The sequence below is a fragment of the Notothenia rossii genome (genome assembly GCF_949606895.1).
Source record: "Notothenia rossii genome assembly, chromosome: 10".
Classification (NCBI taxonomy): domain Eukaryota; kingdom Metazoa; phylum Chordata; class Actinopteri; order Perciformes; family Nototheniidae; genus Notothenia; species Notothenia rossii.
In genome coordinates this window covers 47,232,463-47,259,985 of record NC_136908.1, presented here as the reverse complement: position 1 = coordinate 47,259,985, position 27,523 = coordinate 47,232,463, and the positions used below count along the sequence as shown (strand labels likewise).

Genomic DNA, 27,523 nt, shown 5'->3' with positions numbered 1-27,523 from the left:
ACCCATTGATGCACATGATGCTAACACATACCCTAGCATTTTAGCATTGTGTGTATGTAACCACAGTTACCACACTGTGCATTTTTGAATGCCACTTATATTAACGTAAATTAATTAGCTGGACACAGTAAAAGAAAAGTCAGCTGGAGACATTTTCCACCAAGAATCGTGTTCTGTGTGCATGATTTTATTTTGAAGCCACGACTTCCGGTCTCACTAGTGCAGTCTCAGGGGAGTTTGACGCGCCTTCAGCAGCACAAGCAGCACTTTGTCTCGGCGGAGGAGGGTATTGACAGGAGGAGACCGAGGGGGAGGTGAAGGTGGACTCAATTGGACTGGCCCGGTTCACTTTGCACCGCAGAGCCCGAGCAGGACGCGGACAACGGAGGCCAGAGAAGAGGAACGGAGGGCGGGAGAAAAGGGGATCAACGTGAACCGGTACATCGGGGTACCCCTCTTTCGGATTGGGATACGGAGGGACACCGGGGCGGGGAGGAGGGGGCCCGCATGATTCCTCACAATCAGGCTGTGATGATGGTGGTGATGCACCGGGAGCAGAGCGGAGGATTCCTGCAGAGCCCGACACACTGCACCACAACCCCGCACCCGAGTGTGAGCTGCTGCAGGGTCAGGCGCTTCTGTTTCTCCCCATCTGAGCCCCACCAACAAAAACACGGATTTTCAGACACAAGCTTCACACAAACAACCGGGTAACAGACTAGCAGATTCCATTCAGCCTCCACCGTGTCAGGGGCGGAGATTTTGAGAAAGGGGAAGCTTTACTGCACCGGTGTGGGGTGCATGCTCCGGTTATTTTGCGCTAAGACAAGAGGGGGAAACATGTTGGTTCGATGCTACCGAGGCAAGCTGTCGGTGTGGGCCGCTCTGTGCGTGCTGGTGCTCTGCTGGTTCTACATCTTCCCCGTCTACAGACTCCCCCGCGATAAGGACATCGTGCAGGAGGTGCTGAGGCAGGGGGAGGTATGGCAGAAGAACCAGACGGGCATCGATCACTACAGGTTCGTACCAGGTCTCACATTTCTCTCCATGGTTTAAAGCAGATTCTATTAGGTCCCTGTGTTTTTAAAAAAGAGATCAAGAAGGTCGGTAGAGATTTTCCTTTGTATTTTTGATGTTGCATAGTAAAGGACACATAAAAGAATATTAAGCAGCAACATATCACCAGGGGTTCTTAATTGAGTCTGTGACCTCCTTTCTTTCTTTATGGGGCCCCTGAACATATGGGCATGTCATTATGTTGACACTGTCCCACAACAAAGTATTTTAGAATTGCTTAAAATGCTCAAATCAATAATAACAACTGTAATTATACCAAAAACACACAAACAGTTTATTAAATCTGTCAAATGTTGTAAGAAATCTAACAGGAAAATAACAGTAATAGCCGACCTCAGGAGATAACAACATATCATCCAGACTCTTGATTTAGTACCACAGACTTACTTACAGCGATACTGTTTAATACATTTGATCAACAGAGCATGTTATTCCCTCTGTGGGAATACATCTTGTTCCGTTGAGAATTGACAATTCTCCAATGGCAAAGCCGATTAGGTTAATCAGGAAAGGTGAGACCTGCTGATGCCCACTTGGAGCTGTGTGTTTATAAGTAACAGGAAGGTTTTGTCCAGTGTTTTTTTATTTATTTGAACAACAACATAGTGTATAAGCTAAGACAGTCCCAAGTATTAAACATCCATTTGATTAGCCTTTTATTGATATTCTTGATAATAATCTAAAATATGTGATAACTTCATGTGATGTACAGGTCTTAATCTTACAAAAGAGTTCCTTGTCCTTTCATATTAACACACATCTTACTCAGTCTCCAGGCAAATAATTAAGCAATTGTTATAGCCTGTCTTTCATCAGAATCCCAGCAGCCCTGTTGAATCCAATTTGTGTCACATATCATTACAGAGACCCGACTCATTATTCCCCACATCCTCTCTGTACAGGAAGCTGTTGACGGAGTGCTGCGAGCCGCGGAAGATGTTTGCGGTGACCAAGGAGAACTCACCGATGGGCAAAGTCCTGTGGTATGATGGAGAGTTCTACCACTCGCGCACTGTCAACAATGAGACTTACCCCCTCTTTGTGCAGGTATGTAGTGTTCAGAAACATGAACGGCCCGTCCACACGGCGGTGTGCGTTGAAGCTTCAACGCTTTTGCCCATTCACTTTGAATGGGGTGACTTCACGCTTTGCCAAACTGCATTGTGGTTCCGTCGCTTCGCTTTGCTCGCATTGCTCGCTTCAAAAGTTGAGCAATGTTCAACTTTTGAAGCTTCGACGGAAGCGTCAGCCAATCAAATCATATGCCATTACAAGTTCCAGCCAATCAAACCGCGTGCTTGTGTCCGGGGCGGGAGATTCATGTGATGTGTTGTTGGTCGAGTTTCCGACACGCCCGCCGGCAAGCTTCAATGCACGCCGCCGTGTGGACGGCCGCTGCGTAAAGGAATAACAGGGTGCCACAAAACACATTCAGGCTACAGGCAGGAAGCTGTGTTCTTGAAAAGCAAATAAGAACAGATGAAGTGATTTAATTATTCACACACTCGGCACAATACGACTGAGTGTGGGACTGTGATTTTTAAAGGTCACCTATTATGCAAAATCCACTTTTTCATGTTTTTTATACATAAACATGTGTCCCCTCTGTGTAAAGAGAGTCTGAAAGTTTCAGGAAAAAAGATTTGCTCACTTTTTGTCCTGATCCATTTATATAAAAACCTGTCTGGAAATGAGCTGATCAGATTTTGGCCACTTTATGATGTCATAACAATTTTTTGGCTCGTGTAACCATTAGCCAATAACCAACCAAGGTAATAATAATAATATATAATAATATATTTTTGGGAAATATATATTTGTATTTATCTTACATTTTTAATGACAATCAAACATGTGGGAAGAGGGGGGGCGGCGCCCCTATGGGCCGGCCGCCACTGCTCACCCCTACTTTGGGAACAATGAGTCTGCGTTTTTGATGCACACAGGAATAAACGCAGATCATCCTCTGGCTGCAGCCTTGACTGGCACTTGCTTTTGATCAAAGTCAATGCGGAAAACCCGCACTCACACAGGTAGGTGGAGGTGAAGGGAATGAGCAATTTTACAGCCTTTTTGGCGAGCTGGGAGAACTCGGTGTCCACAGACAGCCAAAAGTGTGCAAGTGTCACTTAACTGATCTTTTTCTCGTTATTTTTTGTCTCACGCTGTGCCTCCCCTGAAGCTCTCTGGCGCCCCCCAGGGGAGGCGCGCCTCACACTTTGAAAACTGCTGTCCTATAGCACATTGTGTGCACTTTAGCCGCGTTCACACCGGAGTACTTTTCCCACTTTAGTTCCGATATAGTTCCGAAATGTCGCGTTCACACCAAAAAGAGCCGGTACTAAAATTAGTTCATGAGAACCTTTTTACCCCCTTTTTCGTCCCCGCTAGAGAGCAGGGACTCTCATGCGGCTCTCTTGTGAGAAAAGAGCTATATTTCTGATTGGCTGGGCGGATTGCAAACCACGCCCAGTAAAACTCAAAAAAAGTGTTGTGAAGCCACCATTTTATTATCCTCGCATTAGCATTATTAGTATTAGCATTAGCCCAGCGCAGAAACGCAGAGAGACTAACTTATGGCAACACAAAATAAAACATGGGAGCGGTGGAGATCAGGAGGTGTCGTTGTTCTGGCGATTTACTCGGAAGGCTTCAGTAGAAGCTGCTGGGAGTCCCAGCCGTTTCTACTGAAGCCAGTCCCCAACTCCGGGGACTTCCGGCCGGGGATTTTGGGCGGCAGTATACGCCGTGAAGTTGTTTGCGGCCTGCCAGTAAACCCAAAGCAGCAGAAGAAGAAGAAGTGACGTCAGCGGCTTCATTTGCCTAATCCACCCCCAGGGACTTATTCCGGTGTGAACGCGATCTGTACTTAGTTCATCAGAACTAAAGAGTTCTGATGAACTAAGTTCTCATGAACCTTTGTAGGAAAAGTACTGCGGTGTGAATGCGCCTATTGTGTTTTTTTTAACCAAATATCTCTCAGAGGGACGTGGGGAGTGGCACTTTTGAAACGGGGCTGAGACAGAGGGGATTATGGGATGCTACAATTATCTGTTTGGTATTTCAGCCAAACACTTCAGAGACATGTTTTGTATCTGACACCTATGTTGATGAAAAACAGTATAATAGGGGACCTTTAACATGTTTTTTTTGTGATCCATAATGGGGGCGGGGGTGGAGGACTGACATCCTCAGAAGGAGAGAGGATTACTGGTTCGAAGCTCTGCCATGGGGAGTCAACAATAAAATGTGGAAGCTGGTTAGAGGAACAAACACAGCATCAGTTAAAAAGCAGAAATTAAAGATACTCTATCCATTTCAATTAATCACCACGATAAGCATCTAACACATCTTGTTTCTATAACAACCAGACATGACACAGCTGGAAAATTGCAGATAAGGCTAAATGTTAAGTGTTTTCTCTCCTGCTCTGTGTTCTCAAGAGGATATGTCCTGTATTGTTTACACTTCGGCCTAATCTAAGATGGAGAGATGTTTATGCATGGGTAAAACTCTAGCGGTGTGCAAAACTGGACCTTAAGTGTGTATTCCTGATTGTATACAGATAAGGGCTATTTTTTAATAGGGCTGTGCAATTCATCGTATTTTAATCTCGATTACGATTTTGGCTTGCAACGATTATGAAAACAACATAATTGAAAAAAAACGATTATTTTGCTGCATTCCCTTTTGCAATGATGCTCTCAATTTGTCTTGCGCTATACATCCTGCGTTATAAATCCTGCCCGCGCGTGCGCTTTCATATTTCATATCATATTTATATATGTTTAGTAGGTTGTGGAAGTGCACTCCAAAATATTTGTTTATCTTCTTTATTGGTATTTATTATTTTGATATTATAATTAAATTTTTGTATTGGTTTTTCAGTTGAATTATACTCAAAGTTCACGGTATTCATACTGTTCAAATTATAATTTTAATTTGTTTTAAAGTTCAATAAATGGATGTTTTCAAAGTCAATGAATAATCATATTTAATAATCGTGATATGAATATTGACCAGAAATAATCGTGATTATGATTTTTGCCATAATCGCACAGCCCTAATGTTTACATGTCCTTACATGCTGTGTGTGGGTGTGCATGTGGATGTAGGATGTTTGTTCCGGGAAACAGGACATAATGAGAAGCTCATAATTACTGTTGCCGTGGTTTTTGTATCCAGGGGCAATACATCTCACTAATAAAGAAGATTGGATCCCCATTACTGATGCAGTTTAATATCCTGGTTGGTAAATGCGATGAATTTGTGACCCTAATTTGCAAGCGAGAGCCAGACATGTTCATTCATGGGGAGTGGGGGAGTTGAGGGCCAATAAATAAATAAATGAGAATATGAAGCGAGAGTGAACCACAGTGAGCACAGGAGGTTTAAAACCAAAAGTTGTTTTATTGCTTGTATGTGTTTATAAGTGAAATACACAATTGTATCTCAATTAGAGCTTACATGTTCAATTAAATGTAAAGGGGAAGAAAAGGAACAAATTTATCACCAATTTTCTTTTTCGTAAATGTTGTCCCTAACACAAGAACATATTTAACTCTTACTGTATTCGACCCCTCTATTTTAAGTTGAGCAATAGGATTTTTTTACAAAAAACTGTGCATCAATGTGTCTTCCCAGAACCATTGTCCTTATTAACAAAGTGTATTTTTGTAGTGATAAAATCAATGATTCCAATGCCTGAACTTATTCGTGTTGCAGCCACCCTATTTATTGGGATATGGATGAACCAACCCTTTAGAGTTTAGAATCTAATATAAAAATCCATTCATGGCATTATATCCATGACATCACTTGTCTTCCTTGAGTGATATTAATCTTTACATCTTTAACTGTCACCAGGATGTAGCTCGTGGTTTTTCTTTCTGTGTCAGACTCCGCCCTCTCATCCTACCTCAGGTCATGGTGACTGCTACATTGTACAACTTTGTGTTTGTGTGAGTCTAACACTTGCATTGATACTTCCTATACAGTACAAGCCTAGAATGTGTTCAGGTGCATGTGTGAATCTCGGAAGGAACGTAACTACTAGTTAGGCAGGAAGCACAGAGCGCAAGCTCACACACACACACACACACACACACACACACACACACACACACACACACACACACACACACACACACACACACACACACACACAGACACACACACACACACACACACACTCATATTTTCTCATCCCTCTCAACTACCAGTGTTGTAATTGCGGGTTTGAACACAGACAACCAGCCACACTTCACCAAGCTGGCAGCAGCTCCAGTATCTGGGCATCTGCCAGGGAATGTGCCAATTAAGGCTTTGACAGTTAAATACTGGTTATTCAAATGGCTCAAACAGAGCGTCCATACACAGAGTTCTCTCCACTGTACAGTAGATTATCTATACGTATCTCTACAGCATCCTAAAAGTTTCTGATGAATTATTCCTTAATATCATGATAACACATTTGCAAGCTCGTGAATTATCCTCTTCTCTGAGGGAAGTCAAACAGTATCTGGTTCCAGTTTTGTTTGGAATATTGTTCCCTTGTCGGTGAGACAAAACAAGAATTGTGATTATATTGTCCTCAGACTCACCCCCCCTGTCACGGTCTAAAAGAGACCCCGAGGCGCGGAGGGTTGTGTGTGTGCGTTTATGTGTGTGTGTATTCTCAAGTGTGTGTACTCCGAGGGGAATAATGAGCACAATTGTTTCCGCCGTCCCTCTTAATCCATGTCTTTGACTTTAATACAGCCATGTCAAAGAGAAGGGACATTTGTGGCCCATGCCTCGTGGAGCTTGGTATTTAAGCGTTCTCAGGAACAGTTTTAATACGAATCTATCCAAGGCTTTCATTTAGATGATGATAGGGATGCTGTGATTTCCACCCCTGGAGTTACTTCTGCAGTGGCTAGGGTATGGAGAGATGGTGGAGTAGCTCTACTGTATACAGAAAATACAAATTGATTAAAACAATATATATTCACATTTGTAACAACAGCTCAAGATAGTTAGTTAAAATCAATGGAAAAACTGTTACAATAACTATCTTTAAAATGAATCAACAGTTCCAAATAGCTAGCTAAAACATTGACGGATTACTTTTATTGCAAATATTGTAAAAATATCCACTTTGTTCACATTTAAAATATGGTATGAAGAGGTTCTTGAGTTCATCTGAGGGCTTTGTGGGCACAAACACTGTGCAGAGACAAAATAAAATACATTTACCAGAACACAAATTTGATTAAAATGGAAGAGTAGGAGCAGAGATTATAGAATCATATTTAGTTTTTTGGTTTTGACATTTGTTTTCCCTGAGAAATAATGTGGGTACATTAAATTCAAAGATCACATTAACATGTTATAGTTATTGGCCTGATGCACTTTGCAGTTCCAGTAAGTTTTCTGTTTACAGGAATTAGAGAAAATGCGTTTGCTAGGTATTTAATCCTTGTATTTTGCTGATTCATCTATGTTTGTTTAAGATTTTTGATTCAATAATTCTATGTATAATATAGACTTTGCTCTTGACGCAAAAGCCATGACAGAACCTGATTTATGAAGTTGTATGACCTCTACTTGTCCACTTCCTCACTCATATATCCAGGCTTGTTTGTCCTTCAGCACTTTAGTCTCTTAAGGGAAATTAGAAGGTCATTTTCTTTCCTGAACACAAGGTCACTCATGCACCTGCCTCCATTTTGGTTTCTAGGTTGAGTGAAAATGAATATCTGTTTATTTGTGCGTGCTAACAGAGCTGCATGTTTCCCTCTGCGCAGGAAAACCCCCTGCAGCTGCCCCTGAAGAAGTGCAGCGTGGTGGGCAATGGCGGCATTCTCCGGAACAGCAAATGTGGACGAGACATCGACCAGGCCGACTTCGTCCTGCGGTGAGAGAACAGGGGACTCAAAGGGGCTGGTAGTGCATGAGTTTGCATTGTATATTATAATAATAATAATAATAATAATAATAATAATAATAATAAAGCTTTATTTATATAGCACTTTTCATACAACACATGCTTTACAAAATGACACATCACAAGTTAAAAATAGAAAACAAGAAATTCCCCTCAGATTATTTGTTAAGAACTTTACAGGTACATGCAGCAAAATATAACATTTGATCAGGTTAATAGACACAAAGAGGTAAAATGTATGATAATACAAATCAAATAAATAATGGTTTCTCTCTGACAGATAATACACAAGACAACTGAATCGATGCACAAATATAACATATAAAACATAAAACCCCATAAAACAAAGTGAACATGTAGGTACAACAGAAATACAATTTAAAAAATAATAGTAATAAAAATGCCATAATTCTAATAAAGGTTAAACGATTAAGAAAGAAAAAAGACCATTATAAAAATTAATATTTCTATTGAAGCATGTTAGATCAATCAAATAAGATAATAACCTTTAAGACCTATAAAATAATATAAAGGTAGGTAAATAATAAATACTAAAATAACATTTAAAGTGGGGGGTTGCTAATAAAAAGATGAGTCCTCCACACTGGTCAAACGATATGACTGCTTCACTGCTCAAATGTGAGTGTGCCGTGCCCATGAGAGCAGACTAACACCCTCAGCCCATGGTGATAATGAAAGCTGGTGCCGACTGTAACCGAGAGAAAGGCCTGGAAAGAAAAATAGGACACAGCAAAGGGAGGAGGAAAAGGAGGTTGGACGTGAGTAAGCAGAAATAGGGACAGACTGAGACGAGGGAGGAAGAGGAGAGGCAGCAGCAGAGAGGCATAAAGCAGAGCAGATCCATCAGGAGAGCAGTCATTGAAAACTAGATGCTGGTTGCTGGATTGGGACATATTTTTAATATGAGATAAAGGTGTTTTTCTTTTAAAAACAAGTGATCAAAGAGAATTTATGTGGGTTTTGATTAAGGAAGAAATCCCCTCTGATGGAGCTTGTATTCCTTCTGAGGACGTGACAACTGACCCAGACTGTTGAAGCTGAACGGATTAAAGAGAGAGCTAATGTTTTGAAATGTAGACCTTGAGCATAAGGAAAAAGTGCATGATGTCGTGCGGATTCCAGCTCAAACAGAAGACCCTTTTTATTATAATCTAAACATCCTCTTTGTCAGCTCACTTTAAGTGAATAATTAGCAAAGAGACAATTAGCCTCTTGGCTCTGAAAACTGTAATTTAATAACATACCTAGTTACTATGACTAGGTCCAAGATTGATATAGCAATGGGTTTTTATATCAATCAATGTCGATAGAAAATATAGTTGCTTAGAAATGTCTGCATGCACAAGATGCAAAATATATGCAGTAATATTCAAACGGGCAGCTTTGACTGCACCTAGTATGTCGGTCACTTTGCATAGCCTATCTGATTCCAAATAACACCTGTGTACATCTGCTCAATGATAACTTTTGATATTCACTGGTCAAACTGACAGTGCTTGTTAAATTCCAAAACAAAAATTTGGTATTCAAAACAAATTCACAGTTGCGTGAAATTTAAGAAAAGGTTTCCTCAAAACTGTCACGTTCTTCTCAGCAAAGCGCAGGAAGAGGTTGAACGCTGCAAGAAAAGACCTGAACACATGTTGCAATCCAGATTTGCTTCAGAACCAAGCCTTACACACCATGTAGTGTCTGTTCTCATGATAATATTAAGCATTTTTTTCATAGTTTTTTAGGACATATCCCTTGATGTAACCATGTGAATGTTTACAGTAAACAGCCTCTTGTATTGCCAGTTTGGACGTGGTGATATTGTTGCAAAACATCAAGACACTACAACTATAAACTATGAAATATGTCCACATATGTTATAACTGAAAAAACACGCCACCTCTAGACTCTTTAGTTATGGAAATAACCAAACTGTAAGTAGATCAGAGGAAGTGATGTGATTGGTCGTGATTGCAACCAGCCCCAAAAAGCTGAGTACATGTCTCTGTGTTACAAAGTATGAGTGGGTTTGTCCTAAAATAGACAGTAGAATGTATGTCCTGCTATTTCCCGAAAAAAATTGCTTTGTTGAGATAACAGATAAAAATGTACAATATACCCAATGTAATGTAAGTACCAAGCCATCTATGAACACAACAGTCTATTTGGGGCTTAAGTATGTGATACATTGAGTCTGAAATGGACTTTTGGAATAACATATTGTATAGCAGCAAATCCACAAAACAAGACATTTTGGCGGTTGTGGGATACGCTGCTTGACATATTGCACTGTTTTTCTACTATTTTATATTTCTATAATAGATTTTATTTATAAGATTAATCAAGAAAAAAATCTACAGATTGCCAAATACTTACAGCATCTAATGTCTCTTTAGTTGTTCTCGCTTTTAGTTGAATTATAATGGCTCCCATTACTTTAACACCTGCTGTAAACACACACACACACACTACCATTGAAACTGTCTGTTTGATAGCGTAATCAGATCAGATAATCACGGAAATGACCTCGAGGAATCCTGTAATTGTTTATTCTGTCAGTGCATTTTGTACGTGGAGTGTGTACAAAAATAAAATGAATAATAAACTGGCTGTGTTTTGTTCACTCAGGTGCAACCTGCCGCCGCTTTCAAAGGATTATGTGGAAGATGTGGGAACCAAGACGCACATGGTCACTGCCAACCCCAGCATTGTAGAGAAAAGGTGATCATAAAACATTGTCCTTTCAGGAGAACATTCATACAGAACAAAGTGCAAGCATGGCTGAGGGTGATGTCAGCGTATATTGTGAGCTATTGGTTATTGTTACGTTCCCTATTGGGCTAGGGGTACCAAAGGGAAGAACACGACCAGAGTGGAATTGGTAATAATTATAAGTGGCTTTATTACAGCAGGAGAGAACTTCAAAAGGAAGTTTATAAGGAAACAAACCCTTCCGTTACACGGGGTACAAAATAGGAATGAGGAAAGCTGCACAGACACAGCTGTAGCTGGTCTACAGGTGCTAATCACCTGGGTCTAAGCTAATACGTTTACACAGATAACAGCTGATCAACAGGTGCTAATCACCTGGGTCTAAGCTAACACGTTTTGCACAGATAACAGCTGATCAACAGGTGCTAATCACCTGGGTCTAAGCTAACAATCCTAAACAACGTTACACAATAAGAGAGGCACAACACACTACTTGCACTCTGCTAAGTATCTACGGATTACGAGGGAGCTAACAGTATAAACACACACGAGTAGAGTATCACGAGGCTGGAGGCGTCTGTCTCCCAACACAGAGCCTCCAGAATGAACTCCATTCCCAGCCTTTGTACTCCTCCCCCGGGAGATGTGCCGGAAGGGGCGGGGATTGGATGACGTCTCATCCAATCAGCTCTTCGGATGCAGCGAGGGCGGGACGTCGGAGGAACTGCGCCGCTCATGTGTACACACACACACACACAAACAGGTTTAACAGTCTTAACAGCCCCAGGAAGGCAGCGGCTGTAACAGTTATGGTTTACTGTAATTCAAACTTTGTGGCGCTAATTTATAAATAGTTATCAGGAAGGCATGACAGTGAAATATGCATTAGGCAAAGCGAGCGTTCGAAGTGCACCAAAGGTGAGAATGAAGAAAGGCATTATGAAATACAAACATGATTAGGGTTTAAAGAGTCAAATAAACTAAATTGACTGAGGCATATGAGTTAACCCTGAACTGTAAAACTGAATCTCATGTAGCGCTGAATATAGTGGGTACGAGCCCACCACCCATTGTGCTGCAGTGCGGACAAAAGGAAGTTCACTTCCTCTGTAGACAGGCAGAGAGGGAGCAGCAGATGAGTAAACCAGGTCATGGGTGACTTAACGTTTAGTGTCAAAGTGTCAAAATGACAGAACTTAACTGCAACTTCGACAACTTTGATTTCATTTTCATAATGTACTTTTTTGCACTAAAACTATGGGAACCATTTGGAGTTGGTATTGATTATTATGCTACGATTTTACTGTTCGCCCACTTCGGATCAGATGTGGCTGTATGTGGCCCCTGAACTGAAAGACCCCCCTCTTCCTCTAGCAAGTAGGCCATCACCAGAATGAGGTTAAAACCAGGAAAACCTACTTTGGAGAGTGGACTGACATTGTTTATGATATTTTCAAGATGGAAAGGATAACCCTTGCTTTGAGACTGCAACAGGGAATATTTTTGACGAGATGGGAAAAATGTATAATATGTTACACCAATACGACCATCATTTGTCTAGTAGGGATTCTTATGTTCTATGCCCCCTTGTTTGAGTAGGCTGCAGGTATACCCCCATAACCTTGTTTGTGTTTATGTTCATTCTGTATGTTATAGCATGATTGAAGAGCCTGCCTCTGTATTATCCACAAATATGTATGTTTTCAATTTGTTATTTTATTGATTTTTTCAATAAAGGTACATAAAACAACAGACAGTCAGGTTATTAATACAAGACTGGTCCAGGTAAAATGCAAAGTTAAATGAGGCAAAGGACGACACGCAGACAACAAATCACAAAGCATGACATGTTACAATGACTGTATAATACACAGGGAAACAATTATAAACTGACCATTTCAAATCCAGCATTCTTCCAAAGATATTGTCCAGTGTTCATTTAGATAGCTCCAAACAATATTTAACACCGAGAGATTCCACCGGTTTAGACTTCCCATCCAGACATTGTTTTATTTTTTCCCGACTCATTACTTCTGAGATCAGTGTTTTCCACATGGAGATAAATATGTATGTTTGATTTGTGATTTCACTGTAAACTACAGAAGGCTACAGAGAATAGTGTATTGTCTGACATTTTGTGAACATTTTGTGAAAAGCTGAATACAAAAATCATTTCAAAAACAGTCTAACTGATCCTCTGTATCACTCTGTCTCAGGTTTCAGAACCTCCTGTGGTCCAGGAAAGCGTTCGTGGACAGCATGAAGGTGTACGGCTCCAGCTACATCTACATGCCAGCATTCTCCATGAAGCCCGGCACCGACCCCTCGCTGCGGGCCTACTACGCCCTGGCCGACACCTCCTCCAACCTCACCATGCTCTTTGCAAACCCAGAATTCCTGCGCTCTGTGGGTAAATTCTGGAAAGGGCGCGGGGTGCATGCCAAACGGCTCTCCACAGGGCTGTTCCTGGTCTCGCTGGCCCTGGGGCTGTGCGAGGAGGTGACGGCCTACGGGTTCTGGCCCTTCTCCGTGGGACTGGACGAGCAGCCGGTCAGCCACCACTACTACGACAACATCCTGCCCTATAAGTGGTTCCACGCCATGCCCGAGGAGTTTGTCCAGCTCTGGCAGCTGCACAAAAGCGGCACGTTGCGCATGAGAGTGGGATGCTGCCCCCCTCAGGAATGAGGGAGTTAGAGCCTCCTGATCGAGCGATAGCGGTGAGTTCAGTGGGCTACAGGAAGCAGAGGAGGATTGTAAAGCGGGAGGAAGTTAGTGCGCATATTTCCTCAGAGGAACCTCTGCACTCTTTCCACACACACTCCTGCTGCCCCCCACCAGAGCTAATCCCTAATTATCATAACAAAGTCCTCCACCCAAACCAGCAGCATCGGGGCACACATGAGGCCAAAAGCACACATTCACACAAACATGCCATATCTCCTCTCAATTCGGAAATGGTGTGTGTTTATGGTATGTTGTGGAAAGCCTCAGCTGGTAAGGTGTGGGGTTAGATGAGTGGGGGATGTTTTAGTTTTTGTTGTTGTGCTGACTACTATATCTGAATGACATATGGGACAACTGGACCAAACCCCCCCTCTGGGTCTTTTCAAACAGAGACAGAAGGAGCTGAGGACCAGGGGGGATAATAAAAGGCACTGAAAGACAGGCGAAACACGAACAAGGGAGAGATAATGGAATCCGGGTACGTAGTAGCTTGAATAGGACTGAAATGTAATGGAGGAGGGGAAAAAAGGACTGGCAGGGGGAGAGAAGAGTGAAAGCTGGCTGGTATGTGCATGAAAGGATTTTTCTCTCCCTGCTTCACTTCAACCAAGTGCTTCATTGGCATTTTCTGGTGCCAAATAAAGCGTCAGTTCAGGAGCCATTAGAAAAGGAGTCTTAGGTAATATACATCCCAGAATGTTTAGCCAAGTTGCATTTGAACACTTCGCTGGAAAGGGATATTGAGTAAACCATTTGTTGTTTTTGCCAAATTGTGATTGTTGGGATTAATGTGAATTGTGCTTTTTTTCCGGTTCCTCAGTGGCCAGGAGAGAGAGAATAGACACGTAGTAATAAGACATGTTTTGCAAACTAACCTCACACATAGGTACCTCACCTGGAAGCGGACATCCTCACTGACTTTATGGTACAATTCACTCTCAAGAAGGCTCCTTGGTTTAAAGAAAATCTGAGTCATCGTGGAATCTGTACTATACTTGCCAAGGGAACAGAGCTCTCTTTGATGCCCACTCTGACACTCTCCTTGTTCTCTCAAATGGAGAGACACTGATATAAAGAGAGGAAGTGACAGAAAAAGACTGACTCAATCTCACAAAGTGGCATTTACAGTAAGTGGCTGACTTTTGTTCGTGCGGTTATTATCATTTTTGCATCCGGATGCAGGAAGACCTGAGCCTCTGTCCTGTGCATTTTTTATAATTGTGATTTGTATTTGTTTGTGCACAAGGGAAAACAACTCGCTGATGTAGAAGCTAACACTACGAACACCATTTTTGTTGTTTTTTGTACTTGCAGGCCTTGCAGATGGAAAACGTGATTTGAAATTTCTTTTTTTCTTTTTTTTTTAAATGTTCTTTTAGAGTGATAAATGTGACCATGCCATATTGTCGATACTTCAACACAGGATCACTCTGCATGGACAGTGCATGGAGTGTCCCATTGACTGTCATTGAAAATACTCCTTAAGACTCAAGGTACGGAACATGTTAATAGTTTATTGATTGATGCTGTTACTCCTCTGTTAAGCTGTAAAAGGTCCAGTGCCTTTTGAGACACATTAAGGCATAAAGGATCATCTAAACAAGGGATATCTCCGAAGCTGACCATGCTCTTAAATGTTTTATTGTTTTATGTTGGCTCTGCGGATAAATTGTTGATATTGAATAACTTAAAAGAACTACAAACTGCTGAACCAAGTTTTAAAAAAGCATTTGGGTCCAAACGCAGCATGTGGTTCAAAACTTGATCAACACTTTTAGCTATGTTTCTTATTTGCACCTTTCTGTTTTCTCTCTGCTGCCCAGTATTGTGAATGAGTGAGACTGGACAGAGTGTGAATTGTATATCGAGCATGTGGATTTTTAAATGTGTACGTGCTTTTTGTACACATGTTTTTGTATCTATTCCCATTGCTGTCAGATTCAGGCCTTTATTCCATCCACTGAGTTTTCTTATCAAAAGGGAGTTGAATCTGTCATGTGACTTGAAGGTCTATGTTTGAAATGCTTTATTTTGTTGATTTTGCATGGAGGAACTTATAAGAGCAATCTCACCATCGCAATGAGGGCAGAATATGATTTTTTGACATTCCAACTGAAGGTTCCTTATCAAGAGGCTGAACACGCCACTATGTTCTTGATAGTTTTATGGTTGTGTTGTATCACTTATTGTTGCATTGGGAAGGTACTTTTACGCTTTTTTTGCTGAGAAGATTTACACCACTTCTCTGTGTCAAACATGGAGCTAGCAGCCAGTTAGCTTAGCTTATTGAAAATTGGAAACAGTGGGAAACTGCTAGTTTTACTTAGAATTTACATTAAAACAAGATCACAACTTAAAAAAATGCAGGCTCCACAAGAAAATATCAACACAGATTTGATTTACAATTTCACAGTTGTGGTTTTTTGCAAGACATCTGCCTACAATTAAACCGCCAAGCTCATAGCCACATTGGGAGACATGATCGATCCTTCAGATTGTAGGGATTAAGTTTCAAATAAAGTTAGTCATAACGATATTTAACTGGCTGCTTGCTGTTGCTTCATATTTGTTTCAAAGTGTTTCTTTAAAGCTGTCAGGAGGTCTTTGAAACTAAAGTTGAACGGCACAGAGAGAAATGGCACGGACACAATGGCAGTATTGTCCATTTTCTTGCACTTCTGAATCTGCGGTATGTGTGGCCGCAGGGAGACCAATTTGTTCGAGTCTGTTCCTGGAAAGGTCACATGTTTGATTCCAGTCGCAGCCATATTACCAGCTGATCTCTGACGTGATTATCACTATGAGAAGTGCCACTGTGTTCGTGCCCATCGATCCGTTCCGTAGCCTTCCTTCATGACATGATGGTGAAGTCTTCTAATGTTTGTCGTGGGTTTAACACGATGTGGAGATCGTTATTGTTCAAAGGTTTTATATCATATCTTCACCTGGGCTCATGCTGACACAAATCAAACTAAAGTGGGTCAAACAGTTGATGCAAACACATCTTTTGCATTTGTTTTAATCTGATTAAATGACTGCATTTTTTTATTTTGAAAGCCAATAGTGTAGGACTTATAATGCAATTGTAGCATTTTTCAAATTATTTGATTGACTTTCTTTCTTTAAACATAAGACATATTGATGAATATTGATGCAGTATTTCCAAGTTACTCTATACTATTAGATTAATAATAATAATAATTTGTAAAGACGGTTTGACTCACTTTTAATTGATATCAGCCAGGAGGGCTCATCTTTCTTACATATTTAAATAGTTGATGTTTTGGCAAGCTTTGTTATTTTAAACAACGGATGTAAATGTGCTTTTTTTGCCTTGACAGTCTGAATTTTATACATATAAAAAAAACTTCTTGATGGTATTGCTGTTTGCGCCACTGAAACCTCCTGTGCTCATTCATGTCATCTGATTCTGCCTGAGCATGTTAGAAAATAAACCAGAAATGCAGTTCAAAATTGATGTAACAGTCTCAATGTGCCACCTGGATTAAACTGTGAAGGATGAATAAGTAAAAAACAAATGAAAACAACCATATCCATATAAAAGTCAAACACTTTTATCAAATAAAAGAAGGAAAATGTTTCCACTAGTTTCTTTTGATTTTGAGTTCCAGATGTGCTTCTGCTGATTTCTTCATCTTGTTTTATTGCCAAATAATAATTTGATATAGGAGACAAATGTTGTGCAGTTTACAACTGAGGAAAGCATTTTCTCCGGATTGAAGCTCAGATGAATATGTGCACCAATTTTTTTACAGGAAATCACTTTTCTTTGGCTTTTCTCCCCATTTGAATGCTTGGCCTTTGTGTGGGAGGAGGACAGATAGATTGTTTCGTGGTGAGGGAGGTTAATGTCGTCACTGAAACCCTCTGCCGACCTGTTTTCTGGGGAATTACGTTTTAAAGATCTCTCAGCAGCTGTCTCCCATGTTCCCATCCGGACCCTTCAGCTTCACGCAGCTGTTTCTGTGATCAAGTCCTCAATGTGTCTATCTGGTGTGGTGAGATAGGAGGGGGCGTATTAGGGATGATAGGGATTTGGTTAATGAGTATGTGTTTTTGATCGGCTTCTGCCTGGAATAAATCCTTCATTACTGTAATATAAAGGAACAGTACTGCCTTCTAGGAATGATTAACCCAGGATCAGACAGTTCCCAAACGCACTTAACAGTATGACAGGTTATAGGATGTACAGGAAAAGTACGAGCTAAAAACATATAAAGATTTGTATAGATTCTTACGGCATTTAATTACAGATGGCCTTATTAATCTGTCTGTTGGTCAATCAACTACTTTGTTCCCTATGTTCCCTATAAAATGAATCCTGATCACTTTGGGGATCCTTAAGGAACTCCAGGAAGTGTTCTGGTTCAAATCTTCGATATCAGCATGTTAGCACTGTCAGAATAGTGGCATGCAGGAAAATGATCAAAGAGCTGCTGGCATGGCTGTATAGTTTAATTCCTTAATGCCCTCTATGAGACAAATGTGCATCTTATCCGTGTAGTTATTGGTGAAATTTGCTAAATGACTGAATGGATCGGAAATATTATCTCTATTCTTTTATAATATGGCCGAGGTTCCAGACTCCGGAAATGTTAGTTTATATCTCACTTTATGTTATGTTACTTAAAAGTTACAGCCCAAAGTGTGGCAGTGTTAGAGCAGACGTGCCTCACTTTTCCTCTGCTTGCCAAGTCTATGTCATATGTCTATTTCTGGCACTAAAGCAATAAACCCATAGAAAGTGGCAAAAGTTCAAACTTGAGAGGGATTAAGAAACTCTCTCTCTCTCACACATGAATAACGCCTCGGCACTATTAGAGCCTATTTTAGGAACTCTGGACACGGATGAGCGTTTCTCGCCTTTCCACAGCAAACAGCTCAGCTCAACAATCTGAATCAAATGAACCTGAAAATAAACGGTGTGTCGTGATTTGTATGTTTATTAAGCTAAGAAGTAATTACCCTTAAATCGGAATTAGCCATGTTTGTCTTACGAGACACCACAGTGACACAGCTTCTGCCCAAACCCTCTCTGAAAATATTTCCCCCATACTGCTTCTTCTAAGCCTGTAATCAAACACTCCACCAGAAAGACATAACTTTCTTGCAGAGGTGAAGGCTTCTTAAGGCCTCAGTCAGATAAGGTTTACTCGCCGACACAAAGCATGTTTATTCATATCATTATCTGAAGGAGAGATTGTATACAACCTTCCAGTATGCATATTCAGAAGTAAGAAGAAGGTCATCTAAGAGTAAAAGGAAACAGATGCCAGCTTATTGTCGTACAACAGGGCGCCCAAGCCCCAAGGTCAAATAACTGCTTTCTGTACGGACAGAGAAACATGAACTGAGGCGAGGATAGAATACTCCTATCAGCTTATGTTTCATTTTCTTGGTCACTTCTTGTCACAGATGTGATACATAAAAAGAGCTACATTCTCAGGGAGACTCGTGCTCTGCTGTAAGTGGTGACTGGACAGCAGAACAACTTTACACACTATTTTGGACGGCCAGATCACCTCCTTTGAGTCCATAATGAAAGACTAAGCATGTCTGGCTAGGTCTAGCTTTCATTTGCTTACCGTAGCAAGAATGGTGCACTAAGTGGCGATTCTTCTTGTTTAAGAGGCTTCTTGGATCTTAATAAATTGGAGGATTCATTTAGGATTTTATTAGCAAATCAAGTGAGCTTAATGTGTTTGTTATCTGCTGCCAGTGATGCCAGCAGATAACAACAGAAAACATTGGCTTTGTATTATGAATGGCTGGTTAATTAATAATTGATGTAGGATTGTTAAATTCCTTCAGTGCATTCATTCCTTATCATACTTTTGTGATACATACAGTAATCCTGTTGTGTGGTTAAATTATTGAGGACATGTTGAGGAACATTTAAAAGAAAGAATAGCATGGCTATATTAACATTGCTTGATAAAACTTTTAGGCCAGCTTCAACTTTTGTTGCATGGAAAAGATCTTCATTCTGGTTTATAACAAGAACTGAATATTATGTTGTGTATAGACAGTATCTGCTGTATAGTCTCATAGTGGATTGTATGTAACTTTCACGATTCTCGTGTTGTGTCACGTTTTTAGTTTTGTGTGTCTGGTAGTGGGTGTTTTTCTGTTCTCCTTGTCATGTTTTCCTCCCTGTGTATTGTCTGGTCTTTCTCCCCGTGTTTTCCTGTCTGTCGTTAGTTTCCCTGGTGTGTCTAATTTCCTGATTGTTTTCACCTGTCATCCCTTCTGTGTCTCCTGTGCTCATCAGCGTCAGTCCCGCCCCTGATTGTTCCCACCTGTGTCTTATTGTCATGTGTTTAAATTCCCCTGCCTCCCAGTGTTCAGTGTCAGTTCGTTTTTGTCTCTTGTCATGTTCAGGTCTATGCGCTTTGTCTATTGCCATGGTCAGATCTTTGCTCTAGTCTCTTGCCATGGTCAGGTCTATGCCTTTTTTGTGCTCTCGTAAAGTTTCGATCCTCACCACATGAGCGATTTTCATTTTGTTCTTATTTTTTTTGTCATCAACCTGAGATTCAATAGTGACCTTTTTGTTCATCTTGCCTGCTTTTGGAAAAATAAAGTATCTTACCAATACTTTACCTCTGTCTCCCGGGTCGTGCAATTGGGTCCTACCTCCTAAGTGCCTGAGTTCTTAACAGAACGAACTGACCACTATGGACCCAGCAGACTCAGCCCTTTTGATGCTACAGTCGGAACATCTTGGGTACTCTCTGGAGTACATTTTTTATACGTGGAATGGCGCCTCATCTAGACGGGGTAGAGTGGCTGCGTTGAAGGAGGCACGTCAGGAGGTCGCTCGCAAGCCCTGGCTCTGGAGCTTGTTGCCCGAGTGGCTTAAGAATTTTACAAGTAGCCCTGAGTGCCAGCCTAAAGCCTCAAACCCTTTCTTGGGATCCCTCCTTGCCTTAGGAGGTCCACGGAGCCCCCAAAAGGTCTCTAGGAGACGCAAGGCCAGGATTCCAGCAGCCATGGTTCCGGCTCCAGAACCGGCCCACAAGGCCATGGATCCGTGCACCAGTACCGGCCCACACAGCCATGCTTGGGTGCTCCATTACCTGGCTTACACAGCCAGGGTCCAGGCTTCTGCTCCGTGCCCAACAGCCTTGGTTCCGGCTCCAGTGCCGGCCCCAGCAGCCATGGTCCTTGATCCAGAACCGACCCCAGCAGCCATGGTTCCGTGCTCCAGTGCCGGCCCACACAGCCAGGGTACCGTGCTCCAGTACCATCCCAAACAGCCATGGATCCGTGTTCCGGTTCCTTGCCCAGCAGCCATGGTTCCGGCTCCAGTGCCGGCCCCAGCAGCCATGGTCCCTGCTCCAGAACCGGACCTTACAGCCATGTTTCCGGCTCCAAAACCAGCCCACACAGCCATGATCCAGGCTTCAGTTCCGGTTCCCACAGCCATGGTCCCTGCTCCAGAACCGGCCCATACAGCCGTGGTTCCGGCTCCACTTCCAGCCATGGTTCCCGCTCAAGTACCGGGCCCAGCAGCCATGGTCCCGACCCCGGCTCCTCGTCGTCTGTTGGTTCTCCGGCCGACGCCAGCTCCCCGTGTCCTGTTGGCTTACCTACCCTCTCGAGTCCCCTCTCGAGTCCCCTTTCAAGACACTTCTCAAGTCCCCTCTCGAGTCCCCTTTCAAGACACTTCTCGAGTCCCCTTTCAAGACACTTCTCGAGTCCCCTCTCGAGTCCCCTCTCGAGTCCCCTCTCGAGTCCCCTCTCGAGTCTCCTCTTGAGTGTTCTCTGGAGTTCCCTCTCAAGTTCCCCCTCAAGTCACCTCTCAATTTCCCTCTCAAGTGTCCTCTCGAGTTCCCTCTCAAGCCACCTCTCAGTTTCCCCCTCGAGTCACTGCTCAAGTTCCCTCTCGAGTGCCCTCTCAAGTCTCCTCTCGAGTTCCCTCTCAAGTCACCTCTCGAGTTCCCTCTCGAGTTCCCTCTCAAGTCCCTACCCAATGTCCCGGTCCGTTGGAGGTTCCGCTGGGGGTCCTGCCAACCCTATGTCCTGTGCCGTTGGAGGCCCCAACGACTACTGTTCTGCCGGGGTCCTGCCAACCCTATGTCCTGTGCCGTTGGAGGCCCCGACGACTACTGTTCTGCTGGGGGTCCTGCCAACCCTATGTCCTGTGCCGTTGGAGGCCCCGCCGACTACTCTTCTGCCGGGGGTCCTGCCAATCCTATGTTCTGTGCCGTTGGAGATCCCGCCGACTGCTCTTCTGCCGGGGGTCCTGCCAGCCCTATGTCCTGTGCCGTTGGGGATCCTGCCGACTGCTCTTCTGCCGGGGGTCCTGCCAACCCTTTTTCCTGTTCCGTCCAGGGTCTCGTCTGCGCCCGGCCCGCCGGGGGTTCCGCTGGCTCCTGCCCGTCCTTGTGCCCGGCCTCCTGAGTTCCCAGCGGCTTTCGCCCTAGAGCCCGGTCTCCTGAGTTCCCCAGCCGAGGACTCCACCATGAACTCTGCCGTGCCCCCGGGCCGTCCGCCCGAGGACTCAAACATGAACTCTGCCTTGCCCCCGGGTCGTCCGCCCGAGGACTCCGCCATGGACTCTGCCTGGTCCCCGGGCCGTCCGCCCGAGGACTCCACCATGAACTCTGCCTTGCCCCCGGGTCGTCCGCCCGAGGGCTCCACCATGAACTCTGCCTTGCCCCGGACCGTCCGCCCGAGAACTCCATCATGGACTCTGCCTTGCCCCTGAGTCGTCCGCCCGAGAAACCCATCATGGACTGTGCTTTGCTTCTGGGTTGTCGCTCCGGACCCCCTCCACCACCGTTTTTGATTTTTTTTTTTGGACGTCTAGAATCCGTCCCTTGAGGGGGGGGGTTCTGTCCCAATCCTTGTGTTGTGTCACGTTTTTATTTTTGTGTGTCTGGTAGTGGGTGTTTTTCTGTTCTCCTTGTCATGTTTTCCTCCCTGTGTATTGTCTGGTCTTTCTCCCCGTGTTTTCCTGTCTGTCGTTAGTTTCCCTGGTGTGTCTAATTTCCTGATTGTTTTCACCTGTCATCCCTTCTGTGTCTCCTGTGCTCATCAGTGTCAGTCCCGCCCCTGATTGTTCCCACCTGTGTCTTATTGTCATGTGTTTAAATTCCCCTGCCTCCCAGTGTTCAGTGTCAGTTCGTTTTTGTCTCTTGTCATGTTCAGGTCTATGCGCTTTGTCTATTGCCATGGTCAGATCTTTGCTCTTGTCTCTTGCCACGGTCAGGTCTATGCCTTTTTTGTGCTCTCGTAAAGTTTCGATCCTCACCACATGAGCGATTTTCCTTTTGTTCTTATTTTTTTTATCCTCAACCTGAGATTCAATAGTGACCTTTTTGTTCATCTTGCCTGCTTTTGGAAAAATAAAGTATCTTACCAATACTTTACCTCTGTCTCCCGGGTCGTGCAATTGGGTCCTACCTCCTGAGTGCCTGAGCTCTTAACAGTAACATACGTGTCACCTTTACACTTACGAATCCCTGTTTTTTTTTAACACCACTGCTAGCTTACATAAATATAAGAGTAAAAGAGGTTACAGCTGCTCTATCAACTGCTCTATCTATCAAAAGGACTTTGAGCTAAATACTAATGCTAGCCTAGCAACATGAGGAGAAAAGGACATGTATGGTATTCATGTACAGGGGCTGTAGAAAGGTTCCTGGTAATACTTTATATAGGGTTAGTGATACATTTCAGTCTGGTCCGAGTGTCACAGCGCTTTCAGGGTGAAAAATCATAAACATTCATTCAATTTACGAAACATTAAATGTGCAATAATCAAGTCAACGCCATGTGATACTCCCCACCATCGCCATATCAGTACATTATGGAGCCTAATGACCCCGGCCTTTTAGTGCCAGGTTCAGATGTGCTACTGCGCTATTAGTCTACGCTCAGTCTGAAGGACGGCTCTGGAAATGATCAATACTGTAATCCCACTTTATGTTGGCCACTAACTAGAGCTGGATGGTATTGTATTGCAGTCAAACATAGAGACACAAACGTCATGTTTGCTTCGGGTAGAGATTCCAGCTTTAAAACAAATGGGGTTAGGAAGGGAGCCAATGGATTTCCCCAACTCTCTTAGCCTGCTGTACCGGTTTAACTGATGTGTCATGCAAACTCCAACATATATATTCTCTTTGTGCTTGTGGTATGTAAAACTGTTAACATAGCAGATTCATGACCAAAAAAAGATCTGCCTCCACGCTCAATACCTCAGCAGCTGAGTGTTCCTGGTTAATTGTTTCCACGTAATCGATCAGGTCCAAATAGTTTATGAATATTGATGCACTGTATTCACGTTTTATATATAAAATGTGTTCCCTTCACATATGGACATGCTGTACAACTGACAAAGGGTTTTCCTCTTGTGCAAAGCACTATTGCACTGCATGTCGTAAAAATGAAGTTGGTAGCACTACAACTGTTGCCTTTTCAAACCAGCAGTGTCACAATAAGACATAATGGCTATTTAACCATTATTTCACACATCTTGTATATCCATTAAATGTCAAACAGCATTTATATGAAAAATATAAATGCATGTGGCGCAGTATTAAAATCTGCCCTTTGTCTGTCACATTTTACCCGCAAATAAATGACGTGTCTGTCTTTTCATTTTTCATGCCCCATTTATATTTAATTTCCTCTGTTGATTTGGGACTATACTCCCGCCCTTTTCATGTGCACACACATGTAGCCTCGCACACAGGCGAGTGCCTGAGCTCTCTGGCAATCCTGTACAGAGAGGAAAGAGTCGGAGACCCAAACCTAAGGAGAAGCCGATGGGATCTGCAAACAAAAACACGTTTCCCCAACGGTGCCCAACGTCAGCTCTCATTACAAACAGCAGCAGAACCCACTGGGCCAATTAGGGTGCGGGGCTGCACTCCTAAAAGCTGTGGGATTGGCCCGTCACTACAACACCCTCCCAAATGTTGACATTATGGAGAAATAATAAAGGAGGACTTGTGGGAGGTCAGCGTTGCACAGGAATGTTTCAATTAGTGAAGTTAGAGTTAGAGGCACTGAAACACACACACATATAGCTAGTGTGTAAGATCCATTCATACACACGTTCTACTTTGATTATCCTGCTAGTATTTTCATATTTAGAGTTGTTATCTTCCTCTTGGCCAAAAGTTAGCTGGGAAGGAGAGATAGTCAAAGCCTGTTATTCAAATCCAGGGGATGGAGGGGAGTGAACGCATTTTTAACAGGCTGTTTGTGATCTTTTCAATATTTTTTAAAGGTAGCTTACAGCTTTCAAACATTTTAATCATTTATGTTTTTTCCGAAAATGTGACAAACAGATATATTAACTATTGGTTGTGAAATAAGAAGAAGAAAAGAGCTATGATCTATTCTCAGTAATCTAGCTCTCTCCCTGGTGGCATGCCACATTTCTCCCCCCATCCAATCCATAATATATAGCCAACAGGGGAGGAAGTGGAAAGCCTCTGGGATGATTTCCAAAGAATGGAAGGTAATTTGGAAATGGCCCATGTGGTCCATTTGAATTGACTGAAAGAGACGAGATTTAAGGGCTGCAGTTAAACTTTGGCCACTTTGGAAAGGAGCTGATTTAGCAGACTGGGGTCCTAGTAATGATCCCAACCAGGAGGGGACTAACAAGAGAAATAATGTACGTATCAGACACATAAACAGACTCAATAACATGATGTTACCATTGGCTGAAATGTCTGTGTGCAATGTGAAACAGACGATAGTGAACCCAGAATATGCAGATCCCTGCAGCTTCACACAGACTTTCTACAGTGTCTATTGACACCTAACTGTTTTAGATCCATAACTCACACATTTGATGTATGGTCCACTCTCAACGCTCTCATTGGCATTGTTTCTCGATGCAGAGGGCAGCAGTGATAAACCCCAGCACCAAACAGAAGAAAGATGATTTAGCATTAGCATAGCAAAGCATATAGCAGCCATATATTCCCCTCAACAGTTGGTAGAGGGTTAAAGCGAGCTAAAAACAGTGAATATTCGACACAAATTCCTCAGGCGTGACACAAACAGAACCCCAAATCAATGTTAAAGTTGCTGCATATGCTTTTTGTGTAAGTCAGTAACTGTCGGCTAACAAGTTAGTTTGTTTCAGTTGGTTTACTAAAGCTCTTTCATTAGAAAACTGTGTGTCAATAGTAAGTATTATAACGGTCAAGCTCAAACTTTCTTTGGTTCTGCATTTATTTTTGGTATGTTTTGGTAATTTGGCAGGTTAAATCCAACGTTTATCTTGCGTAACTACTGTCTGGGCAGTTTGTCCTTTTATCACTTCCTAATATACGGCTAAGATACGGCTGGCAAAAGAGTAAGATGAGTCACAACAGGACAGGAACAGAGAGAGGAGTAGGATAAGACACAGTCTGCCTCTGGAACAATCAAGCTTTGCTGCTCTTTCTGGAACAAGGAGACCCCCCCCCCCCTCCCCTGACCCAGCACTCACTGTATCTGAGTAAACGACCTGGCCTGGCGCCAGCTGGAGGCAGACGCTGAGCATAAGGAATGAGAATTACTAATTCGATTGAGCTCCTGTATGACCTTCCTTAGGGCAGACAAAGAAAAAAATCAATGTGGTTAAAAGCATTGGTAATTGGAAGGAAGACTACAAAATGCAGCCCCTGACACACAAGTCCAGCTATTCCTCTAAGATTTTACTGACAAATCAATGCACAGCACTCTAAATCAGAGAGAGTAAATTGGCTATCTTTATTTTCGTTTCATTAATTGGAACAGGCAGGATATCTCTATCCAAGTTTGAGACCCAGCTAAATGAAAAATACATTCCTCCAAGTTTAATCCTGTCCCTAATTATTCATTTATCTCTCACTAGTTTGATGACTCATCCTGCACTGAGGGGCATTTACGAAAAGTCTTCCAATCAAATGAGACTTTGAGCTACTAGCTAGCCTAGCTATGTAAAACTTCACTTCACTGTTTGTGGGTCGGAGGAACTAGTAGAAAAATATGGAGAGATCTAACAATAGATGAGGGAAGTGTGTGAGGAGCCAACAGTCTGTAGCTCTGTATCTTGACACACTCTAAGCCACCTATAGCAATCCAATCAAATGCGTTGGATTTGATTTGAATTCCTTTTGTAACTGTATGCGACAGTACAGAAGCTAAAGACACTCAAACTTCAATTTCACTCTGACATTAAAAGCCTGGCCACCAACAGTGTTTTAATCTGAGGCCGGAGTGGTATGATATCATGTTACTGTAAAAGGCTTTTTGCAGTAGCAATAAGAAGAGTCCATTAAGTCTCGCAGACTACACTACACGGTCACTTTACTACCAAACACCCCCCTGATCACATCCAGGATTAATTTATTTCATCCCTAACACATGCATTTTTTCTAAACTTAACCGAGTGACCATACTGCGACTGTTTATGTCATGTAGTATGTCTTGTAGATGGATACTGTGGACCCTTTCGGTTTTGGATAGTTGATAAACACCATTGAACTACAACTGCTTTAGTGCACATTTCTGTTGTAAGTTTTCAGGACGAAAAGCTTTTGACGATACCATAAAATAACTTCAGGCGGCTATATCATTAAATATATTCGGCATGTTTCAAATGAAAGTCTGCCCTGCATATATGGCATGAGTGTGCAGAATGGTTAAACTGCTGAAACCACGATTTTCTTTACAAGAGAATTTGACGTGCAATTATTTATTTAAGTTACCTAGTTTTTGTGTCAATGCATCTACAGGGTTAAAAGGGCATCTGATGGCTCAGCTGTAAAAGGCAATGTAACCAGCATAGGAACACACTTTCCATGGTGTAAACCCATCCTGGAACCATAGTCACATGTCACCTCCTCCTGTACAATATAACAAGCTACTTTCATTTCATTTCATTTGTATTTGTTCCACTCATGGTACGCAAAACGCAATGTACAATAATTGTCAACAAAAACATGTCTCTACAAGCACACCATTGAGCGAAAAGGAGCAGGGTGTCAGGGTTGGGGAAAAGTAGGACCCAAATGCAGTAAAAGGACTAAAAGGTCAGGTAACAAAAAG

General features: G+C 42.5%; 1 protein-coding gene across 1 annotated transcript; it reads left to right on the top strand.

The window, feature by feature from the left end:
* The first annotated feature begins 23 nt into the window (after positions 1 to 23).
* Positions 24 to 17,057, top strand: st8sia1 (ST8 alpha-N-acetyl-neuraminide alpha-2,8-sialyltransferase 1). The gene is made up of 5 exons (XM_079654790.1): positions 24 to 1,019; positions 1,980 to 2,124; positions 7,866 to 7,975; positions 10,646 to 10,738; positions 12,946 to 17,057. Exons 1-5 carry the CDS (start codon positions 802 to 804, stop codon positions 13,415 to 13,417), a joined length of 1,038 nt encoding a protein of 345 aa, XP_079510916.1. The 5' UTR covers positions 24 to 801; the 3' UTR covers positions 13,418 to 17,057.
* The last annotated feature ends 10,466 nt before the right edge of the window (positions 17,058 to 27,523 follow it).

What these genes read in the sequence shown, in the direction of transcription:
- st8sia1 (XM_079654790.1), top strand. Translation starts at nt 802, where the DNA reads ATGCTCCGGTTATTTTGCGCTAAGACAAGAGGGGGAAACATGTTGGTT. An exon ending in CTTACCCCCTCTTTGTGCAG is followed by an intron (nt 2,125 to 7,865) that starts GTATGTAGTGTT and finishes CCCTCTGCGCAG; the next exon opens with GAAAACCCCCTGCAGCTGCC. An exon ending in CCCAGCATTGTAGAGAAAAG is followed by an intron (nt 10,739 to 12,945) that starts GTGATCATAAAA and finishes ACTCTGTCTCAG; the next exon opens with GTTTCAGAACCTCCTGTGGT.